The sequence below is a fragment of the Aphis gossypii genome, chromosome 1 (genome assembly GCF_020184175.1).
Source record: "Aphis gossypii isolate Hap1 chromosome 1, ASM2018417v2, whole genome shotgun sequence".
Taxonomy (NCBI): domain Eukaryota; kingdom Metazoa; phylum Arthropoda; class Insecta; order Hemiptera; family Aphididae; genus Aphis; species Aphis gossypii.
The window spans coordinates 2,923,381-2,945,506 of record NC_065530.1 but is presented as its reverse complement, the minus strand read 5'-3'; the positions used below and the strand labels follow the sequence as shown (position 1 = coordinate 2,945,506).

Genomic DNA, 22,126 nt, shown 5'->3' with positions numbered 1-22,126 from the left:
TGTCTGTTAGCTCGTATCTTTAAATATAAGTTATAAATTGTTATACGTTCAATTTTTCATATTTAATTTTTACACGATAATAACACATTAGTATTATTTAAATTATTTTTTTTATTTAGGTATCTATAAGGTATCTAATTTTTATTTAGTTAGTGTCCGTATCTAATATACTTACTCTATTATCATATTCAACCTTAACCTATAAAATAATAATGCCAACACCTTGGTTCGTCAATTAATACAATTGACGTTTTACTATCTTATAAGACATAGATATTTTTTCCATATTTTTATCCACCTAGATATATTAAGTATATAACTGGGCCATCTCCAAAAAATAAAAGTAAAATTGGCAACATTCAAAAGCGTTTATCCCTCGTAAACTTAATCTTAATTGAACCGTTTTTTGTAGACCAGAAATTTCAACAACACATATTCTTACTGATTATGTCAAATACTTTGATTACAGACATTCAAGAATTCATAAAAATGTATTAAACGCATGGCAACTAAAATATGCATTTTATTTTTATGCTTTATTGCAGCGTTTTTTTTGGTTCAACTGTTTTTATTTTTATTACATAATTCATCTTAAATATAATATACATAACATTAGTTTTCGTGATTTTTACCATAGCTTATGATCTATGATTAAATTGATACAGTTTACAAATACTATAGCGAAACGCGTACAATAATGTAATAATAATAGGTACATTGATACATTTATCGAAATTAGCATCTGACTCGCTTTAGCAATGTTTCCGTTCGGTTAGAAACTGACACTAATCGTATTTTTTCGACTAGGTTGTTTCTGGTATTTATGTAATTTGTATTGTTTTGATTCGCGCGGGCCTAACTCTAAAAAAAGTGTGTAATATTATATTATTTATTTGGTCGTTGCAATCGTATAATATGCAGCATATAGACGACAGACGTGTCCACTTTAGCTGTATAGTATCAGGAAAATATTATTCGACAAAGTCGTCCGGAATATATTACATCGTGTGTGCTTATAGTCCTTCGGTTTTTGATCATGCTTCTTTTTCTATACCATTACGCCTCAGCCATGCATTGGTGTTGGTGTATTATAAATAATATATACTTTTATACATAAAATACATTAATACGCATACAACAGCGCGCAATCGTCGAATCTGCTGTCGTATATTTACACACACATATATATATATATATACAACCGGTTTACCTACCACTCGGGTGGAAACGAGTTGTGCTGCCGGGTTAAGGCTTGCTGCAGAGCCGACGTTTTCTTGCAAATATGCGCCGTGGCATTAATAATAATAATAATAATAACATTACCAATACGAGCATGTGTACAGAATTGGTTCGCTTTTCAGACCGATCCCCGTTATGTTGTTTACTGCGATATATATTATATACATTTATACTCGAACGTAGGTGTATTGGAGTATAGGTTCTACGCCGAGTATACTAAAAATACAAATAAAAAAAAAATCGGACATCGTGCCAGCCGATAATATAACACGTCCGCCGTTGCGGTGATTGTCAGTTTATTTTTTTGCACTGGGTGATTTTTAACGCCAAACGACCATTTTCTTAAGTATATACTTAGCTTAATTTTGTTTAGATTTTTCCGAAAAAATTTTAATTACCCATAATGGAGTGTTGAACCAAGTTGTTTATTTGAGTTTGGAGAGCAATTTCTATTCGAATCTGCAGTTGAGGTGAAGTCTGAGTCACGACAAAAATAATTATAACAGTCATTTATATGGAAATCTGAACCCTTATACTGATGTTAAAATAGGGACAAATCTGAAATCATTAATAATTTAGAATCTCTATTAAAATTTAATAAATATTATATAGTTGCCAGCTTCCTTAATCATTTACTCGAATGTAATATGCATAAGTAAAATCAAATGGTTACTGCTATTATTGGTATTACTGTATTAGTGCGTATAGTACTCTATATATATTAAAATTAAATTGCCTAGTTAGTTTTACTAAAAGTTATACAATAAAAATTTCAAAAATATATAGGTATATACAAATGTGTATTGCTCGTCTATAAACTTTACACACTCGAATATTATACATATTATAGTTGCCTATAACTGTTTAATTTATGATTTTCATTCATAGGCATTTTCAATTTTCAGATACTACAATATATTATGGTAATATGGTATTAAAAAATGGGTTATCTAAAAATGTGTTGAATAAAAAAATTATATTCTAGCGCAGTATACGTCGCTTCATAATAATAGATGCGGAACTCTATCGTAACTTATGAGTGCCACCTGCTGTGTCTATGATGTGTGTATAACGTGTATATATCAAGCACAACAAGAAATGCTTGAATGCACAACGGGCATTTATGAAAAATATATAGTAGGCACATGTATAAAAAAAGGGTTAATGTGTATAGGAGATTTCCTGTGTGTCTAACGATAGGTATACCTATAGTTATTTATTTTATGAACTAACCAGTTTGATTTTTTTTTAAACAACTTTATGCATAATGGACCTAGCTGGCCTGACTTTTTATTCCGATCGAGATATCATGTTAATTTTTCGTTTCTCTCTCTTTTTTTTGTTTTTATTTTTATCGAATTTGATAATTTTATGTAAAAAAATTATTTTTTTAACTGAAAATGTTAAAATTTATATATTATGACAAATTCTAAATATTTATATTGATGCATTTTTATAATAACCATGAATTCATGAACTGCTTAAAAGGTAGAAAGCTTACTGAATCATTAGGTATATGTATTATTGCTATTAGTATGTCTATAACTTATATTTTTTCATTATTTAAAATTTATATTAGGCACAATATTTTACATGTGTTTTTTTCTATAATTTTTATTACATGATAGCAATATAATGAAAAAATCTTATTTCTTTATGTATAATTAATTCTTAAGCGTAAATAATTTAAAATTGAACAAAAATATAATAATTTAAACTAATAATGAAAAAAAGAAAACTTGACTACTGTATTTTTCAATTTAATTATATTTAACACAGTTATGTCAATTTTTAGTATAAAAACTTCAAAAAATTAGGATAAATATTATGTGATAATAAATAATTAGTTGCGGCGTAGTATACGTAATTTATTATTTAAAACATTTTAATGTATTTAAAATAGTAAAAGTCAGGAACAAAAACGATATAATTATAATTTTTTAATAGACTATCAATTTGTACCATAACGACTGTGCAAAAAAAAAAATAATAGTTATTCTATCATTATTTATTTCTGTATGTTGAAATCACTCTCGCCATTAATATAATACTATATGATCTAGTTTTCGTATAATTATGGCAATCGTCGTAATATATAAAGGAAATGTAATAATAATATTATACGTATAATGTATCTATTCGCTGCTCTACACGTGATGCGTAACACGCGCCTGCCACGTGGAATAACAACTATATCTATTAGATACTTGCAATCATTGTCAGGATAATATCCTGTATTATTTTTCTCGGTTACGTAGAAAATTACTAAGATAACGTCACATCATTTGTAGTTTTTGACTGTAATGTTAACCTGCAGTATAGGTACCTCTATATAGTTACCGTTTTCCCGCTTTCTACACGAAGCGTGTGTCATTCGCCAATAATCGCCCAACTATGTATTATAATTTATAACATTTAAAGTGTTACATTTTACATATTTATTCATGCATAAAATGTTAATAATATTATGTTTTTTAAAGTAAATCGTATGTAATAACTAATAACTAACAATTATCACTCACGCGAAATGTCCTACCTATCGGCCTATCCTCGCGCACACACTAAACCGTATGAAAAAATTGTACTCGTGATTGTTATCAATTGGCAATCCGCTAGTATTATTTGGTGTACCGTATACGCAATAAACTAATAACCAATAACGGATCGAGATTTTTATAATAATTATTTAGAATTGACAAACTTCTAATAGTGGTTCAGTACAATCAATGTAGGTACTCGTATACCTTGCCACTGCAGTAATAGAGCAGCTATAATATTTATATATTAATATGTGTAACACGATAGGAACTGCACGCATGACCTGACATCCGACACAATGATGAGGAGTCTGTGCGGATCGAATTTCTTGTATTATGACGATCGCTGCTGTTCGTGATTTATACTTAGTCGTGTGGTACCCACATCGACCACATTATTACCATTATATGTCTGTTACACACACACACACACACACATATTATATATAATCGTTTCTTCATCAATTACACACACACACATATCGCCCTCGAAAAAAAACAATGCACGATATACCTATAACTGCTATATGCCTACCTATATAAACGACGATGTTGAGTGTATTATTATGGTTCTCTATAGACAACACGTTATAATAATATTATATATACCGTGTACCTGTTGACGAGATTCTACCGAGATTCTACCTTACATATGATCCGTGACGTTTATTGGATAATAATAATTTGTAAATGGGATCTACGACGCGCACCGATCATTTCGTTTCTGTGAATATCGAACGAAATATAATATGTAACGCGGTAACATACACGTACATGACGTGTATTTTAATGTCGAGCGTTTTAAAATATGTATACTATGTGTGCGCATTATATCGATATAATAGTCACCTAATTCGTCCGTCTTGATTATGTCCCGCAGGCTTAGCGAGTGTTATTTCGCCAACAAGGGTTCGACGGCGGTGCTGTGTTCGCTCTCGTCACACCAGCAACAGCAACCACAGCAACAGCCGCGCCGTAAAAGACACCACCATAACTCGCTGCACCCGCACAGACACCAGTCGCTGTCCGCTCCGGCGTCCAGTCGGCTGTCTGCGGGCGAAGACGAGATGCAGACCCGCGCTAATGACATACAGGCACATCTGCAGTCCATGTTCCACATACTCAGGCCCGATGACAGTCTGAACATGGTAAGTTAATACGCGGCTTCGCGACTAATTAAGTACCTTTAGGTATTTATAAATGACGAGCAGAGTTTATATATTTCAAACTTTGTTCTTGAAAAATGTATTTTCCTTAATCTAAATAACGATTGTAGTATTACTAAATAGTTAATAACTTATACTAGGTAATGTATAAGGATATGTATCTATATCACTCTCTTTCCAATTATGTCTCTAAAATGAAATATCCTTCATTGGAGTGCATTGTTATATTATGTATATTATGTTAAGGTATAGGTGTACAAATATACTATAACCATCTATTGAAACGCGTCATTCACAAAATCCTGTAGTACAACAACACAAATTGTGTCGTGTGGATTATATAATCATCCTGTTTGGTAATGCATTCAGTAAAGTACGTTAATTCATCCTGATATATAATTACACTCGACCGACATCCTTTTACTTCACGACTTGAAACTCGTGTGCAACCTTCACAAGGAGACAGACGATCGTGGCTTATTTAATATTTTCTAAAACGTGCAATTTAACGATTTTAAATGCACCCAATGTGTGCCGTTTATATTTTCTTCATCCACAAGTTCGGACTATACTTAATGGTTAGGTGTGTATGCAAAGAAATGTACGAATTCTTCATGTTATATTAGGTATATAGGTATAGGTGTATACTATGTTTGTATATAATATATTATATGACGGGTCATTTGAATAACTGAAGTTTCCAATATTAAATAATTGTTAATATTGATATTGTATTATTCTATTTTTTCGGTGGATTGAAAGATTAGGTATAGCTACATATTTTATTAAGAAATTGTGGTTAACAATTCAAAATTTTTTCAAAACTGTTTACAACCCTATAATACGATGTGTTATTCATTTTAAAATGAAAATAGAATTGAATTAATTATTTCAATTGTAAATCACAATTTAAACATAATATATTTAGGTTGTTTTAGCAATAATTTACATTTGCTGAAAATCTAATTAATATGTACTATTGGTGATTCAATTCTTTATATGTATACAGTAATTTGTTTCGTTATTAAACTTTTTGTGTATGTGCATTAAAATTAATAGTATACAAAAAATTAAAGCAATAAAAAATAACTTTATTACATACTATATACCTACACTTCATATGAAATGACTAGCAACGACGAGGGTCAACATTTTTATACTACTAGAATAACATAAATAACAAGTGATCAATCATAGTTTTTTTTATTCGTCAAACTACCTTGAATTCATATAGGTATAGCGTTTTAAGTAGTTCATTTATAATTTTAACTTAAATCAATACTATAATTTATAATATTTATACCTACCGTCTCTACAAAATGTCTTTAAAATACTTACATTTTATATTATTTTTTAAAAACATACCAACAAAAAATCCATTAAGATGCTTCCTCGCATTGCAGCTTATCTCTTAATATATAAATGATTGCTAATCATAACGTCTACTTTCTGGAATAAATCATTACTTTAGGGGTCAAAATCGTATTATCAAATATCTGCTCAAGGTTAATTCAACTAACTTGTCTGTCCCGGATAATTGGTCGATTTTTCACTGCACGTAATTATATGCGTATTTTGCGCCCTGTAGGCCAAGGTGATTTTGGTTTTTCATGCAAACGTATCATTATTATTGTTGAAGGTCTAGATATGAATAGTAACCACGATCGATGAAAAACAATGGAATTCATACCACAATAATGATTGCTAAACTACTAAAGCGTGAAGTTCAAATTAACAAATTCGCAAATTGTGGATAATCTACTTTTAGACTAAAACTAGTTTATGAATGACAACGATGACGTTATGTATCTTCTTCGAAGAAAGTTTAAGGTTTCTTGTTTTTAAGATGTTTGACGACTGCGATCATCGCGTATTATAAACGAAACGCCTACCCATCAGATAATATCAGTGATGACATTAAGCTCTTTGATTTTTATTGTTGATAGCTACACAATGTATATGAAACATTTGAAGGGTGTGCCCACGTAGATTTCTAATAGGGCATAATCGATACCTATCAAACAGATATATTATAATATAGTGGGGTTGACACATTATACAAAACAATCGAATTCACTTTCACAGATGCAAGGCCGTGGTTGTTTTAAAAACAAAAAAAATATTTATATATATTTAGTGTCGGAAATTTAACGATCGAATTTAAATGTATTTTCATTACATTTGTTGTTTGTTTTCAAATTGGCGACAGATTTAGATCGTTTTAACAATCTGATTGACTGGCTAGATTTATAATATGTGTAATGTGTATGAACATAAAACTTCACACGACTCAATATTTTATACATAGAAACTCTATGAAGCAGTGATCATGTTTAGAAACCTCCTAGTACTTATAAGTATATTGTCTTTGTAACATTATATCTTTATATTCTATTGTTTAATTATTCAAAGTAATGAGATCCAAATTTATAGTCCTAGTCTATAGTTACTAGCATATTAAACTAACAATTTAATTTATTTATTAAGGACGTAAACACTATTAATAATAGTATATACCATGTTAAATTATAAAACAATATTGACCTTCATTTTCTTTGATGTTTTAATACGATCTGAGCCCAAAAATTGTTCACGGATTAAAATTAAGAACTATAAAATATTGAGTAGATATGGTGGTATGATTTAAAAAAAAAACAATTATGCACTTAATGTAAAATTTTTTTTTAAATATTAATCTGAAAACCATACACAGTAGAAGGCCAATAGAGCGAAATTATTATGTAAACGTAATACCAAGTGTAATAATAATATGTAATTAATAATTATAATGTGTAATAGTGTTATACATGTATATAAAATAATTATAATTTAATGTTTCAAAATCTATATTAGTTTAATTTATTCTAATCTGTTTAAATAATAATTGGATTAATTGCATTTGCCGATTATATTTTTATAATTTCATTTCGATTTAATTTTACATATCATGTTTTATATTTTTGCTCTAATTTATTCTACGTTTATGTGAATACAATCCATTTATTGCAATAATAATTGATAACCGTTTTGTTTTAAAATATTAACTTATACCAATAAACACAGCCAATGTTCAGTTTCTAAACCTTAAAAAATTTGATTTAAAACTAATAAGAGTGTATAAAAATGTTATTGCTGTTCAAGAGATGGTAGTTATGGGACATGTGTGTATTATTTTTAACTGACGCCATTTACTTGTCAATTTAAAAATATCACGTTAATGGTATAATAATGGCCTAGTCACCCAAGTATATCTACGTATATCAAAATAGCGTGCATGTTGATCCGAAGGGAAAATTAAAGACTTATCGACGACCGATTTCGCTTGGCTGATTGCGCGTTTTCACCTCTTAACGCCAATAGCCTCGAGGGATCCGCCGGGATATGTTATTTATTGTTCGTCACTATTTGCATCCGGTATAATATTATATTTTACATGTATATATATAATTATATATGTATGTATTATAACGTTATTACACGTAATATGATGTTGATAACCTAAACCGGTAGATGTTTAGAAAGAAATTGTTCATGTCAACTACTCGTATAAGAGTTTAAACTCACTTACTCGTTAACTTCTCCATCCATCAGGCATCAAGTCAATTTAACACATTATTATACTTTATTAAAAAAAATACAAGTTTTTATTTACGCACACCAAATTTTTCTGTATTAAAAATTCTCAAAGGGTTATTATCACTTATGACTATAAAAAATATCTTAATAGATTTATCGAATATTGCATTCGAAAAAATAATTTTCATATGGGTAATCTATATTCTCTAATTTTTTTTTTAATGCTATTTCTTAGATATTTATTGATTATTATTAATCTAGAATTAATTGCACGAGTTTTATATAGTTTTATAGTTTTTTATCTCCATAATGTTGCAAATATTTACAAAAAAACCTATCTATTACCCTAATAATGTAGTGATGATATTATATGAGTATATTTTTTCTGTCACTGGAAACTGATTTATATTGTCCAGTATAATATTTTTGGATATTATTTAGCGTATATATTTGTTTAAGTTATCTGTTATTTTTTTTAATAATTATCTTCCAAGACATTGTAATCCAATCAAATTAGGTATATTTTGAAATAAAATAATTATAATCTAATTTTGTTAATTTTTATCATAACCTATAGGAGAGTATGCCTTTATAATTTTAGTTACTTAACGATATAATATGACATGCTAGTATGTTTACTGCAGGTTAATAGCCACGTAATTATATTGCTGTTGTGCACAACATGACTTATGACACACATGACTTAATTGTTAAAACTGAAAAGCTCCTTAGTGTACAATTTCAGTAACACTTCTAACATAGTATTTAATACATATACCTTCATCGACTTAAAACATTCCTGTATACCATTTCCAGGGTAATAGAACTTACGATTTTTATTATGAATGTAAAAAATGTTTTTATACCAGAATATAATTGCATGATAATATCATGTTTTTACCCATAATAAGTTGTAAAAATGATTGTATTAATAAATAAAAATAACTTAAATAAGAATTAATGAAATAATATAGTTTACTTAAAGTAACCACAATAACTTAAAGTTGTAAAATACTAAAAAGAAACCTCAAATGTAAATATGTAATATTTAACTATTTTATATATTTTTCAGGCAGTAAAGCTGGAAAGTGTACATTCCGGCCGTACCAGATACTTAGTTGTAGTTTCTTGTATAAATGGAAATTGTCAAGAGGAATCCTGTCTTTTGGGTCTTGACTGTAACCAGAGTACTACAATTGGGCTGGTGCTTAGACTTCTAGCAGACACCACAATCACTCTGGACGGAGATGGGTAAATAAATATAATATATTGAATGATACACACTGCTACTATGTTAGGTACCTACTACCTATGTTAAACTGTGTATTTAGGATATATACACAATATTGTTTTAATTTTTTCATAACTTGTATTGGTGACTATAATTAAGAAAAATTAATTTTTTGAATTATTTTCTTCTTGAAGAAAAACACCAACTAAGATAGTAAAAATTCTTTTTTTAAATTCACATATTTTTATAACTAATTGTAAATTTTTTTAAATAAATATTTTGAGAAATTTCAAGTTTTTTTTAAATTTATTTTTAGATTTTTTTAAACATAACTTATGTTAGATTTAATTGTTCAAATTTCAAATAAACTTTTTTCAAAAGTTTTGTATATAAACAAATTAAAGTAGTTGTAATTATTAAAAAAATACTTTAAAAGCTTTTACTATATAAGTACTATATAGTAAGGGTGACCAAACCGCGTCTCGCGAGCCACATGTGGCTCGCGTTATAGCCTTTTGTGGCTCGCATCTTATCGTAACATTTTTACAAAAATTTTTTTTAATATGAATTTATGTATTTTATATATAATAATATAACTTTTCTCTTCTCGCTGGCCACCCCTGCTATATAGTATTAAAATTCATAATCTTCAAGGTTATACATTTTTTATTTTGTTTCATCCGCATGTTATTATGCTTGATAGACTCCACTCGAGATATTTTAAATTACAGTTATCTGATGGTATTTAGGTATTTGGTATGATAATTATTTTATGGTTTAGGAAAATAATAATTTCTGTAATCTATAAATGATAAAAATATTATCGAATGCATTTTTACTATTAATTTACATAATAAATATTAGGTCAGGTTAAAATTCTTAGTTGCTATAATGGAAAGCATTCCAAATAACAAATAATAATGTAAAATTATAATTTCCATAGGTTCTACAACCATTTTAGGTTAAGCTTTAAATATTTTTATCCGTATGATTACAGCTTATACTTATTTAATAATTTTAGCAATTGTTTGAAATAAAAATTATCTCATAATTATGCAGTTCATTAATTATAATATAGACTTTTCAATATTGACTTGCTTACGTTTTTAAAAGTTTGTTTTGAATTTTAACTGTGTGCATAATGTACGACTGTACGAGTATATTATTATTTAAAAAAAATATAATATATAGGTACTTTAAATATTTAATCCGTATAATATTTTCAATTTTGTTTCTAGAAAATTTTTACTACATTAATTTAATTTAATTTTTTTTTTTTTAATATTTAATTATAGTGTCCTAATATATTTAACATTTTGTAAGACCTAATGTAAAGTTCCTTGTTTTTATTTTTACACACTTATTTTGATTTTGATTTTATTTGAGACTGGTAAGTGGTGACTAGTGGTCACTTTTGCCAGCCCCCTCCTCTCGAGCAAAACACCTTTATCAGTTTCTAGCCATATCTCTATTTCTATACTGTGCAAAAGAGAATAACAATATGTATATTTTTTATTACTTTCATCTTAATATTTTACGATCTTTCTCATAATACCTACAACAATACCTTTAACTTTTTTTTTATTTATTTATTTTTTCGCCTTATATGATATATATTTTTTTTATTTTTCAGGGGATTCAGCGTTAGCGTATGCAGTCGCCAACATATTTTTAAGCCCGTCTCAGTACAAGCCATGTGGTAAGTCAACGTTTTTTTTTATAAAATTATACCTACCCGTATGTATGGAAATTGGTTAAGAAAATATTTTTTTTCGTTTATAATCGGTAACATTCTACAAAAAACTTTTTAAATACTTACTAAACATAATTATTCCTAAAAAGTATATACATATATGAGATCAGTACGTTATACGATATTAAAATGTATATTATTAGTGCATGAAACCAAGCTATGGTTAAAATTATTTTAAAATAAATCGCATTAATAAATAATATGAAATAAATTCATATTTACTACTATAATAATAATTATTATTTGTTACTTATTAGTATAACCTTATATTAGTATAACCTTGTTTTGTGGTCAATAGTTTCATAAGACGGTATAACGCAGCGGACCGATAAGAATATTATACGTTATGTTATCACATAACTAGGTATACAATTTTCGTATATTTTATAATACTCAAATACATCGAGTTTTATGTATCTAAAAATTACGATTTTCGACACATTTAATGTTATGCTAGCTAGTCCCCAAAAACTACGTTTCGCTCGACGCACCACTGCGTAGTTAATGGAGAAGCTCTAAGGCAGCAGCGGCTCAGCGTGACACGGTTCTCAAATGGAATTATTATGTAATTCAGCCGTGAGACCAGTTTTAGATTATTTTGCAATTACCATTTTGATAACAAAACGGAAAACAACTTCGGCACACATGTTTGAACTGTATTAGATTAATGTAAAAAAGCAATCGAACAAAACTGAATTTTTGGAAACCACTTGATCTACACCTGAGTGATCTAAACTCTTGTTTGGTTACGCAGTGTGATTTAAATTATTGATACTGTATTATTGATTATAAATACTAATTTATTGCCATATAGTATGTACTATTATAAATTGTTATAATTCATCAATAACTTATAAACAGTTTATGAAGTTTTCTTATTTAAGAATTAATTTAAAAACAGATAACCATAGATACTTGAAATTTTTGCTTTATCATTTTCTGTACATTGTATAATTTGCAACATTTATTGACATTCTTTGAGTTAAAGGTAGGTATGAGAAATTTTTGATTTCTTTAATGTTTTTTCAATAATATGTATAATTACAAAATTCTAGTTTTGTCAAAAAGTTCAATTCTTCGTTCCCCAACATGGGTTCTTATTAAAATTATTTTAAAATATTAAAGGTTAACCAGGTAATCTGATTAATTTGAAATTCAAATTTTAACAAAAATCACGAAAATTCGCAAACTTTTTTTAGTTAAAATGTATAAAATGTTCAATATTTTTATAGCTTTAGCAGTTTTTCATTTATATCATTTAATTACAATTTTAACACATTCATTATAGTGACCCACTCGACACCTAATATGAAAGTGGTACTCACTTTTATGTGCTTGTAGTTAAACAATCTAGGCACAAAATGCAATAAATAAATTACGAAGATATCCATCATTTTTAGAATTCATTGATTACTGTTTTTCTTTAACTATTAATTCATAACAAATTCAATTTTACATGCTATTATTTTATTAGTTATTGTATAAAAAATAATTAACATATAGAATGTTAAAATTTTCAATAATTTTATAATTTTATTCAAACACTAAAAAGCACTATTTACCTGGTGAATGCTTAATAAGTATATTATTTTTACAAATAATACGATATTAGTATATTACAAAGAGAATTTATAGAATTTATAGAATACATGTCAAATGAAAAATAATTTTCTCACGTGTTTATCAATTTCTTTATTTTCTTCTTGTGTAATAACTCAAATACACTCAACACAAAATGGTTTTTGCTTTCAAGCCATTAGAAGTAGATTATTGCACCAACATAAAAAAAAATAAATGTAAACAGAATAATGAGGTATCTGTTGCAACACCATAGACTTAAAAACATAATAGTATAATTGCTATCATTTTGTTATGCCAGTAAATGAGTTTATTTACCACGTATAAGCTATATAATATCATTTGTTAATAGTATCATTATAATTATATGTTTTTTTATAAATAACAAATATTATATTAATGAAAACTGAAATTTTTTCCATACCAATTGTATTAGCAAATACTGTGTAATTTTATCATAATACTTTAAGTGTTATTATCGAGAAGAAATAAAAACTAAAAAATCGTATTTTCGTAAAATTATGCTCAAAAAGTTTAAACAAAATATTCGTATTTTATACTTTGTTGTCATAATGTTATATTATGTGTGAATTATTGTTAAATTTTTGTTTTTAATGAATTCTTGGAATCTTAAATCAAATTTGTTTTGCATTAATTTATAAACAAGCCGATCAGTTTGTATCGTAATACTATGCATGTATGGTATAATTCAACAATTTGTGTTTTAATAACTACCAACATTATCCGTACTATATTATGTATATATTATATATTATATTTTTCGAGTCTTCCTATTTATGGAAAACAATTCTATAGAATTAAAAAAAATAGATTATCATTTACTACGCTATATAATACTATTAAGGTATCATGTAATTCAAATTTATTAATTTATTTTACCTTGCACAGTTAAAAATTAAATTTCGTTTTTGAAGTTTTACGGAAAATTATTTGTACAAGCAAAAAATGTAATATTTAAGGAAAAAACAAATAAGGTCAGATAATAACAATTTTATATACATATTCAAATTTACAAGTTTGTTAAAGGTAGAACGAAGTAAAGATTACGAAACCTAAAAGTTATTTATTCCGATTTTCCTATGTACCTCTATACATAAATTATCGATGCAATTTTATGCATTATGCATAATATGCAAAACATCAGTGGCACTTAGAGTAATAATACTTGAAAAGTGTATATATATTATATTATACACTTGTCAGCTTTGTTTTACTTATATTTATTTCTCTGTGGGTTCATATAATATTCCCTGTTGATATAACTTATTTTTTTTTTTAAATGTCTTTACACTATACAATGTACATATTATCTTAAATAATGCAGCATAGTGCATAAACTAAAAATAAAATTATAATATAATATAGTAGATCGTATGGTAGTCGTATATTTTACTACAAAATCATAAGGAGCCATGGGCCCAAAAAGTTAGAAAACCTCTGCACTATGCAGTCTGCAGGTTGTATAATAGTCTTAGAAAAGGATTCATTCATTTAATCAGAAAACAATTTGTTATGAAACATTATATCCCTTCCAATTTTATAGAATAATTAGACTACATTATAATATACTAGCTATAATAATAAGTAACCAACGTATTACGTTTATCGATTTGAAATTGTTTTACTCGAGTTTGAGTTTAACGAACTTTTTATGTTCAATAATAACTGCGAACTATAGGTCATTTACACTTCCTTGTTACATTATCATTTAGATAATTTTCATCTGGGTATTTGATGGTGTAGATTTGCAAAAGAACAGAAATAAAAAAAAATATAAACCTCGCATTCGTCCAACGATTTGTGTAGAATAAATAATTTTAGCTTCACAAAACCGACAAAACAGTCGTTATACCTTATATGGTATGGTACATACGTGATTCCATCTCTTTAATATAATACTAATAGTAATAAAAGTAGTACTATTAGTAGTAATAGTAATAATAATAATAACATCAGTAATAATGATGAAGAGTGTTATCTCAACCGAGCACACCGAGCTCAGTGGTTTGGGGATACCTGAATTTAATCCATTTATGGATGTCGGCACGTCGAAGGTACACCTGCTCGTGTGATTATCACAGACACGTCCTCCGATTTGCTTTCTTGATTGACAAGTGATGATATTATATATATATTTTTCTATATTACTTGCTGGAAATTTAATAATTAGATTTAGGCATATCTTATATATAATTTTTATGTTGTATATAAATGTAATAATAATTTATATGAGTATTCATGTATTCATTCTTGTAATTACCATTTAGATCAATATTCAGTAGTATATATCACAAGATCTTATTATTTTATTTTCATTAAAAATAATCTAATAAATCGTAACAGAGATATATAATTAAAACGAAAGTATAGGCGCACCTATATAGAAGTTATATTTTGAATTTCTCCAGACATACATTATCCGTGCACAATCGAAATTCAAATTATCAAATTAACTACAGGTGGTGTCTGTGATAATGCCGATTTCGGCTTATAACGCAGAATAAAGGTATATAAAAGACGGCCAAACTATCAATTCGTGTACAATAGATTGCACGTCGTGCGAAAATTAAACTTAAATTGTATAATATATTATTGTTTGGTAAGGTCGGATACAGAGGTTTTGTATATGGCGATGGAGAATATAATAGCGAACATATTATAAACGTAAAACATGAACATGACATATCAATGTATCGCGTATTTTATCTCTATAGTCTATACTAGCAATTTCGATTTTATACTTGGTTGTTTCACCAAAAACATCAATTTTACATTTATCTAGTATTGACAACATTAAATCTCATTACGCGTTATCTTCAACCCAAAGTCTGACATTAAAATATTTCCGTGTTACAATTTGATAGAATATAAGTAAAGATTTAAAAAATATTAAAGATAAACGTTATTTCTATTTTTATTTTTTTAACAAGTCATCTGCACATTAGGTAACGGTTTTTATAAATAAATACGTATATATAGACGACATAAGAATATTAAAACTTAAAAAGGTTCATAAACCTATTGTCCCGATGTTTATTATAGTCATAAATATAAACATATTATTACTAATTCGTTTTGAACCTAAAACAGCGGAATTTTTATAGCTAGAACAGGTATTATATTTCTATATCGAACAATGAAAAGTGTTTAGAGGATGTCAGCGCACTATTTGTTTTCTCTCTCTAGCCCACGCTCAACATAGACAAAACGCATTTACGCAGAATCATTTTTTCTGTTTTTAAGTAATCTTAGAGTAAAATCACACTTTACAAAAAAGATAGATAATAATGTTTTTGAAAGAATGACACATCGATTTTATATTTTATTGTTGTTTGACTTTCAAAATCAACAAAATAATGTTGTAAATTTAAACGATGTTAAAATTGTTTTGAGACCACATTTTGACAAATCGATAAGTCATTCCCTCAAAAACATTATTCTATATCTTTTTTGTAATGAGTATTTTTACTCTAAGATTACTTAAAATCATAGAAAAAATTATTTTGCGTAAATGCGTTTTGTCTATGTTGCGTGTAGGCCAGAGAGAGAAAATAAATGGTGCGCTGACATCCTCTTAAATCAAATAGCAGAAACAGTGGCGTCAATTACTGGGTTTCTATTATTATAGTACATACATACATGGGTGGGAGCAAAACTGACGAAAATTCAAAATATGTCGGAGTAAATTTCTAGTGGAGTTAACGAACTTTGTATGCACACAACTAATCAAAACTAAATAATAAACGATTTATATACGGAATAAGGATTTTGTGTATATGCGCATTATGATGTCGCAAAACAATATTGCAATAAGTCTGCGATAGATCTGCTGTCGCGTCTTATTTTTGCAGCGCACGATCTCTTCCGCCATTTCTTCTCTCCTGCACCACGAATCGCAATATTTCGGATTTCGATCATCTTCATCCGTTAGAAAGTCGTCGTGATTGTTCGAAATGGGATTCTACACGCGTTCATCGTGACCGGACGTCCACCACTCGTATAACACACACATGCAATATGCATTCGCACGAACAGAATTCTATTATAATATTATGCGTACTACGCTTGTCGTCGGTATATTATGAAATAATTCGTCGAGCCCGTCTATCTGTCTTCGCGCGCGTACCGTATTTGCGGCCTTGATTGCATTGATCTCTGCGCTCTCCTGCTACTCGCGCCGAGAGAGGTTAATCTCGTGCGTGCACCACACTATAATAATTTTTATAATATATGTAATATAATATTATATATGGGTCTAGTACTATCGATCTGCTATACCTCCATATCACAATGTCACAGTTTCCAACTCGTCTAGATACTAAAACAGACTGATTTTTTACAACTACTACGATTTACGGCCGTGTACACCTCGAACATAATATAATAAATTATTTACTAACTTTCCGCGCACTTACAATATAATACCATCAGATAGATTGTGTAAAACGAAGTAATTTTTTATGGAATTATCATTCCTAGTTCTAAGCATCACATGAGCCCTTAATTCGTTACAATCGTTGTTGACCGTCATTGCCGTTAAACTTAAACATAGGTAATAATATATTATTAAATTTGGAACGGAGGGCGGAGCTAGGACACCGCGCTAGTAAAGTAAGCAGTTTTCATCGGTCGTCGATGTAGCACAACTCGCTGCGAACCAGTTGTGGCGCACGCTCACTTGTTGTGTTCTTCTTATCGCGATATTATAGTCGTCGGTGGGTATCCCGTTAACCGGTTCGGTGTGTCGACCGTCGCTCGTTATTGTATGCGTCATTTTGTCCTATCTTTTACCCACCACACGATAATATAACAGTGCATAATATTATACATTTTATAGGTATATAAAATAAATATATTATATGCGTCGTACAAATGAAAAACGCTGCAGACCCTTACATATTAAGTACTTAAACTAATTATTAGGCCCTGACCTCTGCATTGTCCGCGAGCTTCTCCGTTGGCAGCATCGTCGACGATGACTCTCGTCTTCCGCCTAACATTTAACGCGTTGACGAGAGTATCGGTCTTGCCGATACAGACACAATATAATTTGAGACCTACTAATCGCTACTAGTGCCAAAAGCCAATTCGAAAAGTTCGTCAAACCTTCGTGACATATTCCAATCTCAATAAAAAAAAAAATCACTCCCTCGCTTCTCCCTTCCCTTCCCAAGCGACAATTGTATTCCCGTCTCTGTTCATAGGTGTGTACTAACTGTATAATATACTAAATTAAGAACGCGTTAAAATTAGCCGAGAAGGACCGATTAAAAACGTATATCATCGGTATCCCGCCCGCGCCACCTCGTTGTCTGTACTTAAATGGGCCTTTGGCACCGATTTTTATACTCTCTGAAAAGGTCGATTACCGTTTGTTTTCAACGTTCTCAGTAACCCGACTACTATATTATTTCGACGTTCGTCCTTGCCTTAACCCTCTCCCCTCTCAGATTTTTAGATCTCCACGTAATGACGTTGAAATAGTTAGATTGTTATTATTTTTATTGACGTTACGTTGTCTGAAATACGCGCTCATCAACGAAAACATTGAGGTCACCGACTCAAAATCAAACCATCTTTAAAAAAGTATATCTACTGCGGCCACTAATCGTTTCAAATTAAACGTTTAAACACGGGGTACTACATTATTATTATAGTGTATAACATTATTTTGTTTAACTATATTTTATACTACGAACCTTGTAATTGTCACGCATTAAATCAAATAAGCAAAATCACTTCAAGAGGACATCTCATATAATAATACATCCTTAAGTACTTTATACCCCAATATTTAAAAATTTTGTATAATATACGCGTTAATATCTTAGTGTTGCACAATACGATTTTACTCTGTTGAATATAATATTACATCATTAGTATACCTTTGTCCTTTGTACTACTCAATATGTAGTCGTAGTGTATTTTATACATGCGCGCCTACGTAATACATTCGTGATCATAATTTTTTAAGTTCAAAGTATCATCTTTAGATGTCTCGATAAAAATAAATATGATGTTTTTGCTTAATTTAATACCCTAGTAAGTACATACATCTTTATGAATGATATTAACAATAATTAGTTTTTTCTTCCTCTTTTTTACGTTTTTAACATTTTTCATTCACTTACAATGCATTGGACTCGTTTCTGCAATCTGCAGATGTTATTGTTTGCTTAAACATCCTTCGTTTTCACTTCATTATGAATTAGCTGTAGGCCTTGCGCTTAGACATATATTTAACAAATTTTCGTTGAAATGTCAACATATTCAATGCATAAAAAATTTAACCTAACCATTGAATTCTCAACAAATACTTATATTTGAATAATTGCTAAAGTTTTTATTTTTCCAATACACTGCATTGCAGTATAATATACAACAATAGTCGTGGGTAAATTAAATTGAAAAAAAAATATATATCTTCTAAACCAATCGTGGGTCCGGTATCTTGTAAAATCTGGAAAAGCCCTTTTCATCGAGACCCCCGCCATTAAAATGCGATTAAAGTGGCGCCTGTTTTTCGGCCTTGTACATGCACATACAACCCCTATACACAATATTTCACCCTTTGTAAACTTCACCCCTTTACGGTGTAATGACTACGTTGTGTACGGATTTTACGAGTACATTGGCTTTTTTCTATTGCTTATTATGTAGAACCACGCGCCCCCCATTATAAGTGAAACGCAACTACATATACACTATATAGTATAGATACATATATATATACATTATACGTGCATGTTTAATGTATATAGACTGAATTTAAACAAAGACCAATCGTTGTTCAAAAAGTATATCATGATAAACTTTTTTTAAATGTTAAATAATATATAATTCTAACATTTTATTATACTGCCCCCAGATTATTTATAAGTAAAACTGCAATGCCAATATTATACATAAAATTTTGAATTAAAATAAAACTATAGATCTGGAATACGAAAAATGTTAAAATCACATTCGATTTAAAAAAAAAAACAATGTTTTTTGGTATTACAATAATTATTACTGTTAATGTACAGTATAATGCACTTTATTATAGCGTATACTATAACCAGGCGAGGCGCGACGAGGATGTAATTTGTCATAGAGACTTCAAAACGAAATATATAATATAATACCAACGACTGTTGTGAGCTGAGACGACAATATTATATACAATTCATTCTTGGCGTCATATTATATTATTACTTATTACTATTATTATATACTTCTTATGTAAGAATTCCCAATTTCCCGAACGCGGTACTAACACAATACGAAGATGTAGTATCTACTTACCCTGTTTTCTCTTCCTTTACGATTATTACGGGATTCCATTTAGATTTCCATTGTCGGCGTTCCACGTCCGAACGGCCGGCCGTGAACGCAAAAAACTTTCAAATAACAAATAAAAAATGTATATAATGTACGCGCTTTAAGAACTCCATATAGTATTATACAATAAATAATATCATGGTGTATAATATATTGATCGAAGTATGCGCCATTCGTCACGCGCTTACAGCCGATGGAATTTAATTTCAACAATCGTCTGGACACATTATTTATTTACGGCGAGGGACGTATACGTAGATATAGAAAATGCGTTTTAATTTTTAATTACAATCGTCAACGGAGTATCTATCTGTTAGCTAAAGTTATTCCGTTTTCCAAAGAAAAACAATGAATTACACTCCAATCTGAACTGTATTTTTTCCATACAAAATCGTTTTTATTGTTTTAACTTTTCTTGATCCTTAAATCAACTTTTTTAGGTATTATTTTCGACTATATTTAAAATATCGAATTGGTAAAAATGCGTTACTATTTCTTATCGTAGATATATGCACTGCGGAACTGCTAAATGATTTGACGCGTTATTGCTTGCGTTTTAAATATAAAAGAAAGTTGTCATGATTGAAACATATTTTAAATCCCGTAAATCATTTAACGGTACCGTAGCAAAATCATACGACCAGAACGACGAATACCCAATGTACTATATATTATATATCTATACTCTTTGATTACAGGTGTAAACTAACTGTTCGTTCGTTTTTTTTTCAATTGAGATTGATGTTTTTTTGTTTCCGTAAATATTCTAATCTGTGTCAGATCCTTCATAAAATGTCGTACGCGAGACTGCGTTGGTTCTAATAGCGACAAAACGTTAAGAATGTACGCGTATAACTTAACCTACCGTTGCAGATTTCTCTACTACTTTAGCAAGGTTATAATGTATAGTGAACACAATACACTTATTATAAAATAGCTGCAATAAAAATGTCGTGTCGTACATGCAGAATGATTAATTTAATTGACCACTAATTTTTCAAGTGGATTATTATTATGACAACCAATATTTTGTTAGATATTAGCTAAGTATAATGGCAAGAGGTACAAACTACAACCTCAAAAGTTGTAGTTCACTACTTCATTCTTTTTCTATCGTGGTGAGGCAAAAATAGATTTGTTTACAAAAAGAAAGTTCATTATAATTGTTATACTCGAAACTACCTACCTATATACTAAAATTTATTTTAAAAACGTAAACAATTATTTGGAAAATGAATGTAGCCAATTTCAATTATAAATTAATTATCCTTCGTAGATACCTGCAGACTGCAGTGCATAGGTTGTACATATCTGTACAGGTATCTATATTACACATTCGATGACCGTCGCAACACTAATATCCGCGCGCGTCTGTTTGTCCGAACCTGTTCGGGTCTTAATTCAATGCACCATAATGCACGCATAGAGCATCTACAGCTCATGCATTAATCATTTTACGTGTCGGCGTATATTACGCTGCAATCGTACTCACTGTAATTCCCTTCGAGACGTCTGCCAAGTACGCGCATAATATATTTTTCTCGGAACAAAAAAAAACGCAATCGCACTATTATACTTCAACTTACACGAGACCATATGTATTGCTTATATAGACAAGCTTATCTCTCGGCGATGGCAGGAGGAAAATAAGATGACGGGCTCTCGAGCAAACAATATCATATAAAAATAATATACGAGCGTG

At 29.2% G+C, this 22,126-nt stretch overlaps 1 protein-coding gene across 1 annotated transcript in view; it reads left to right on the top strand.

Annotated features, from left to right (window-relative positions):
* Window positions 1–22,126, top strand: part of LOC114123238 (protein phosphatase Slingshot) — a 56,296-nt gene that overhangs the window by 26,733 nt on the left and 7,437 nt on the right. Inside the window, 3 exon segments of the mRNA XM_027986139.2 lie at window positions 4,657–4,924; window positions 9,591–9,769; window positions 11,383–11,448. Of these exon segments, the coding sequence (XP_027841940.2) occupies window positions 4,657–4,924; window positions 9,591–9,769; window positions 11,383–11,448 (513 nt within the window).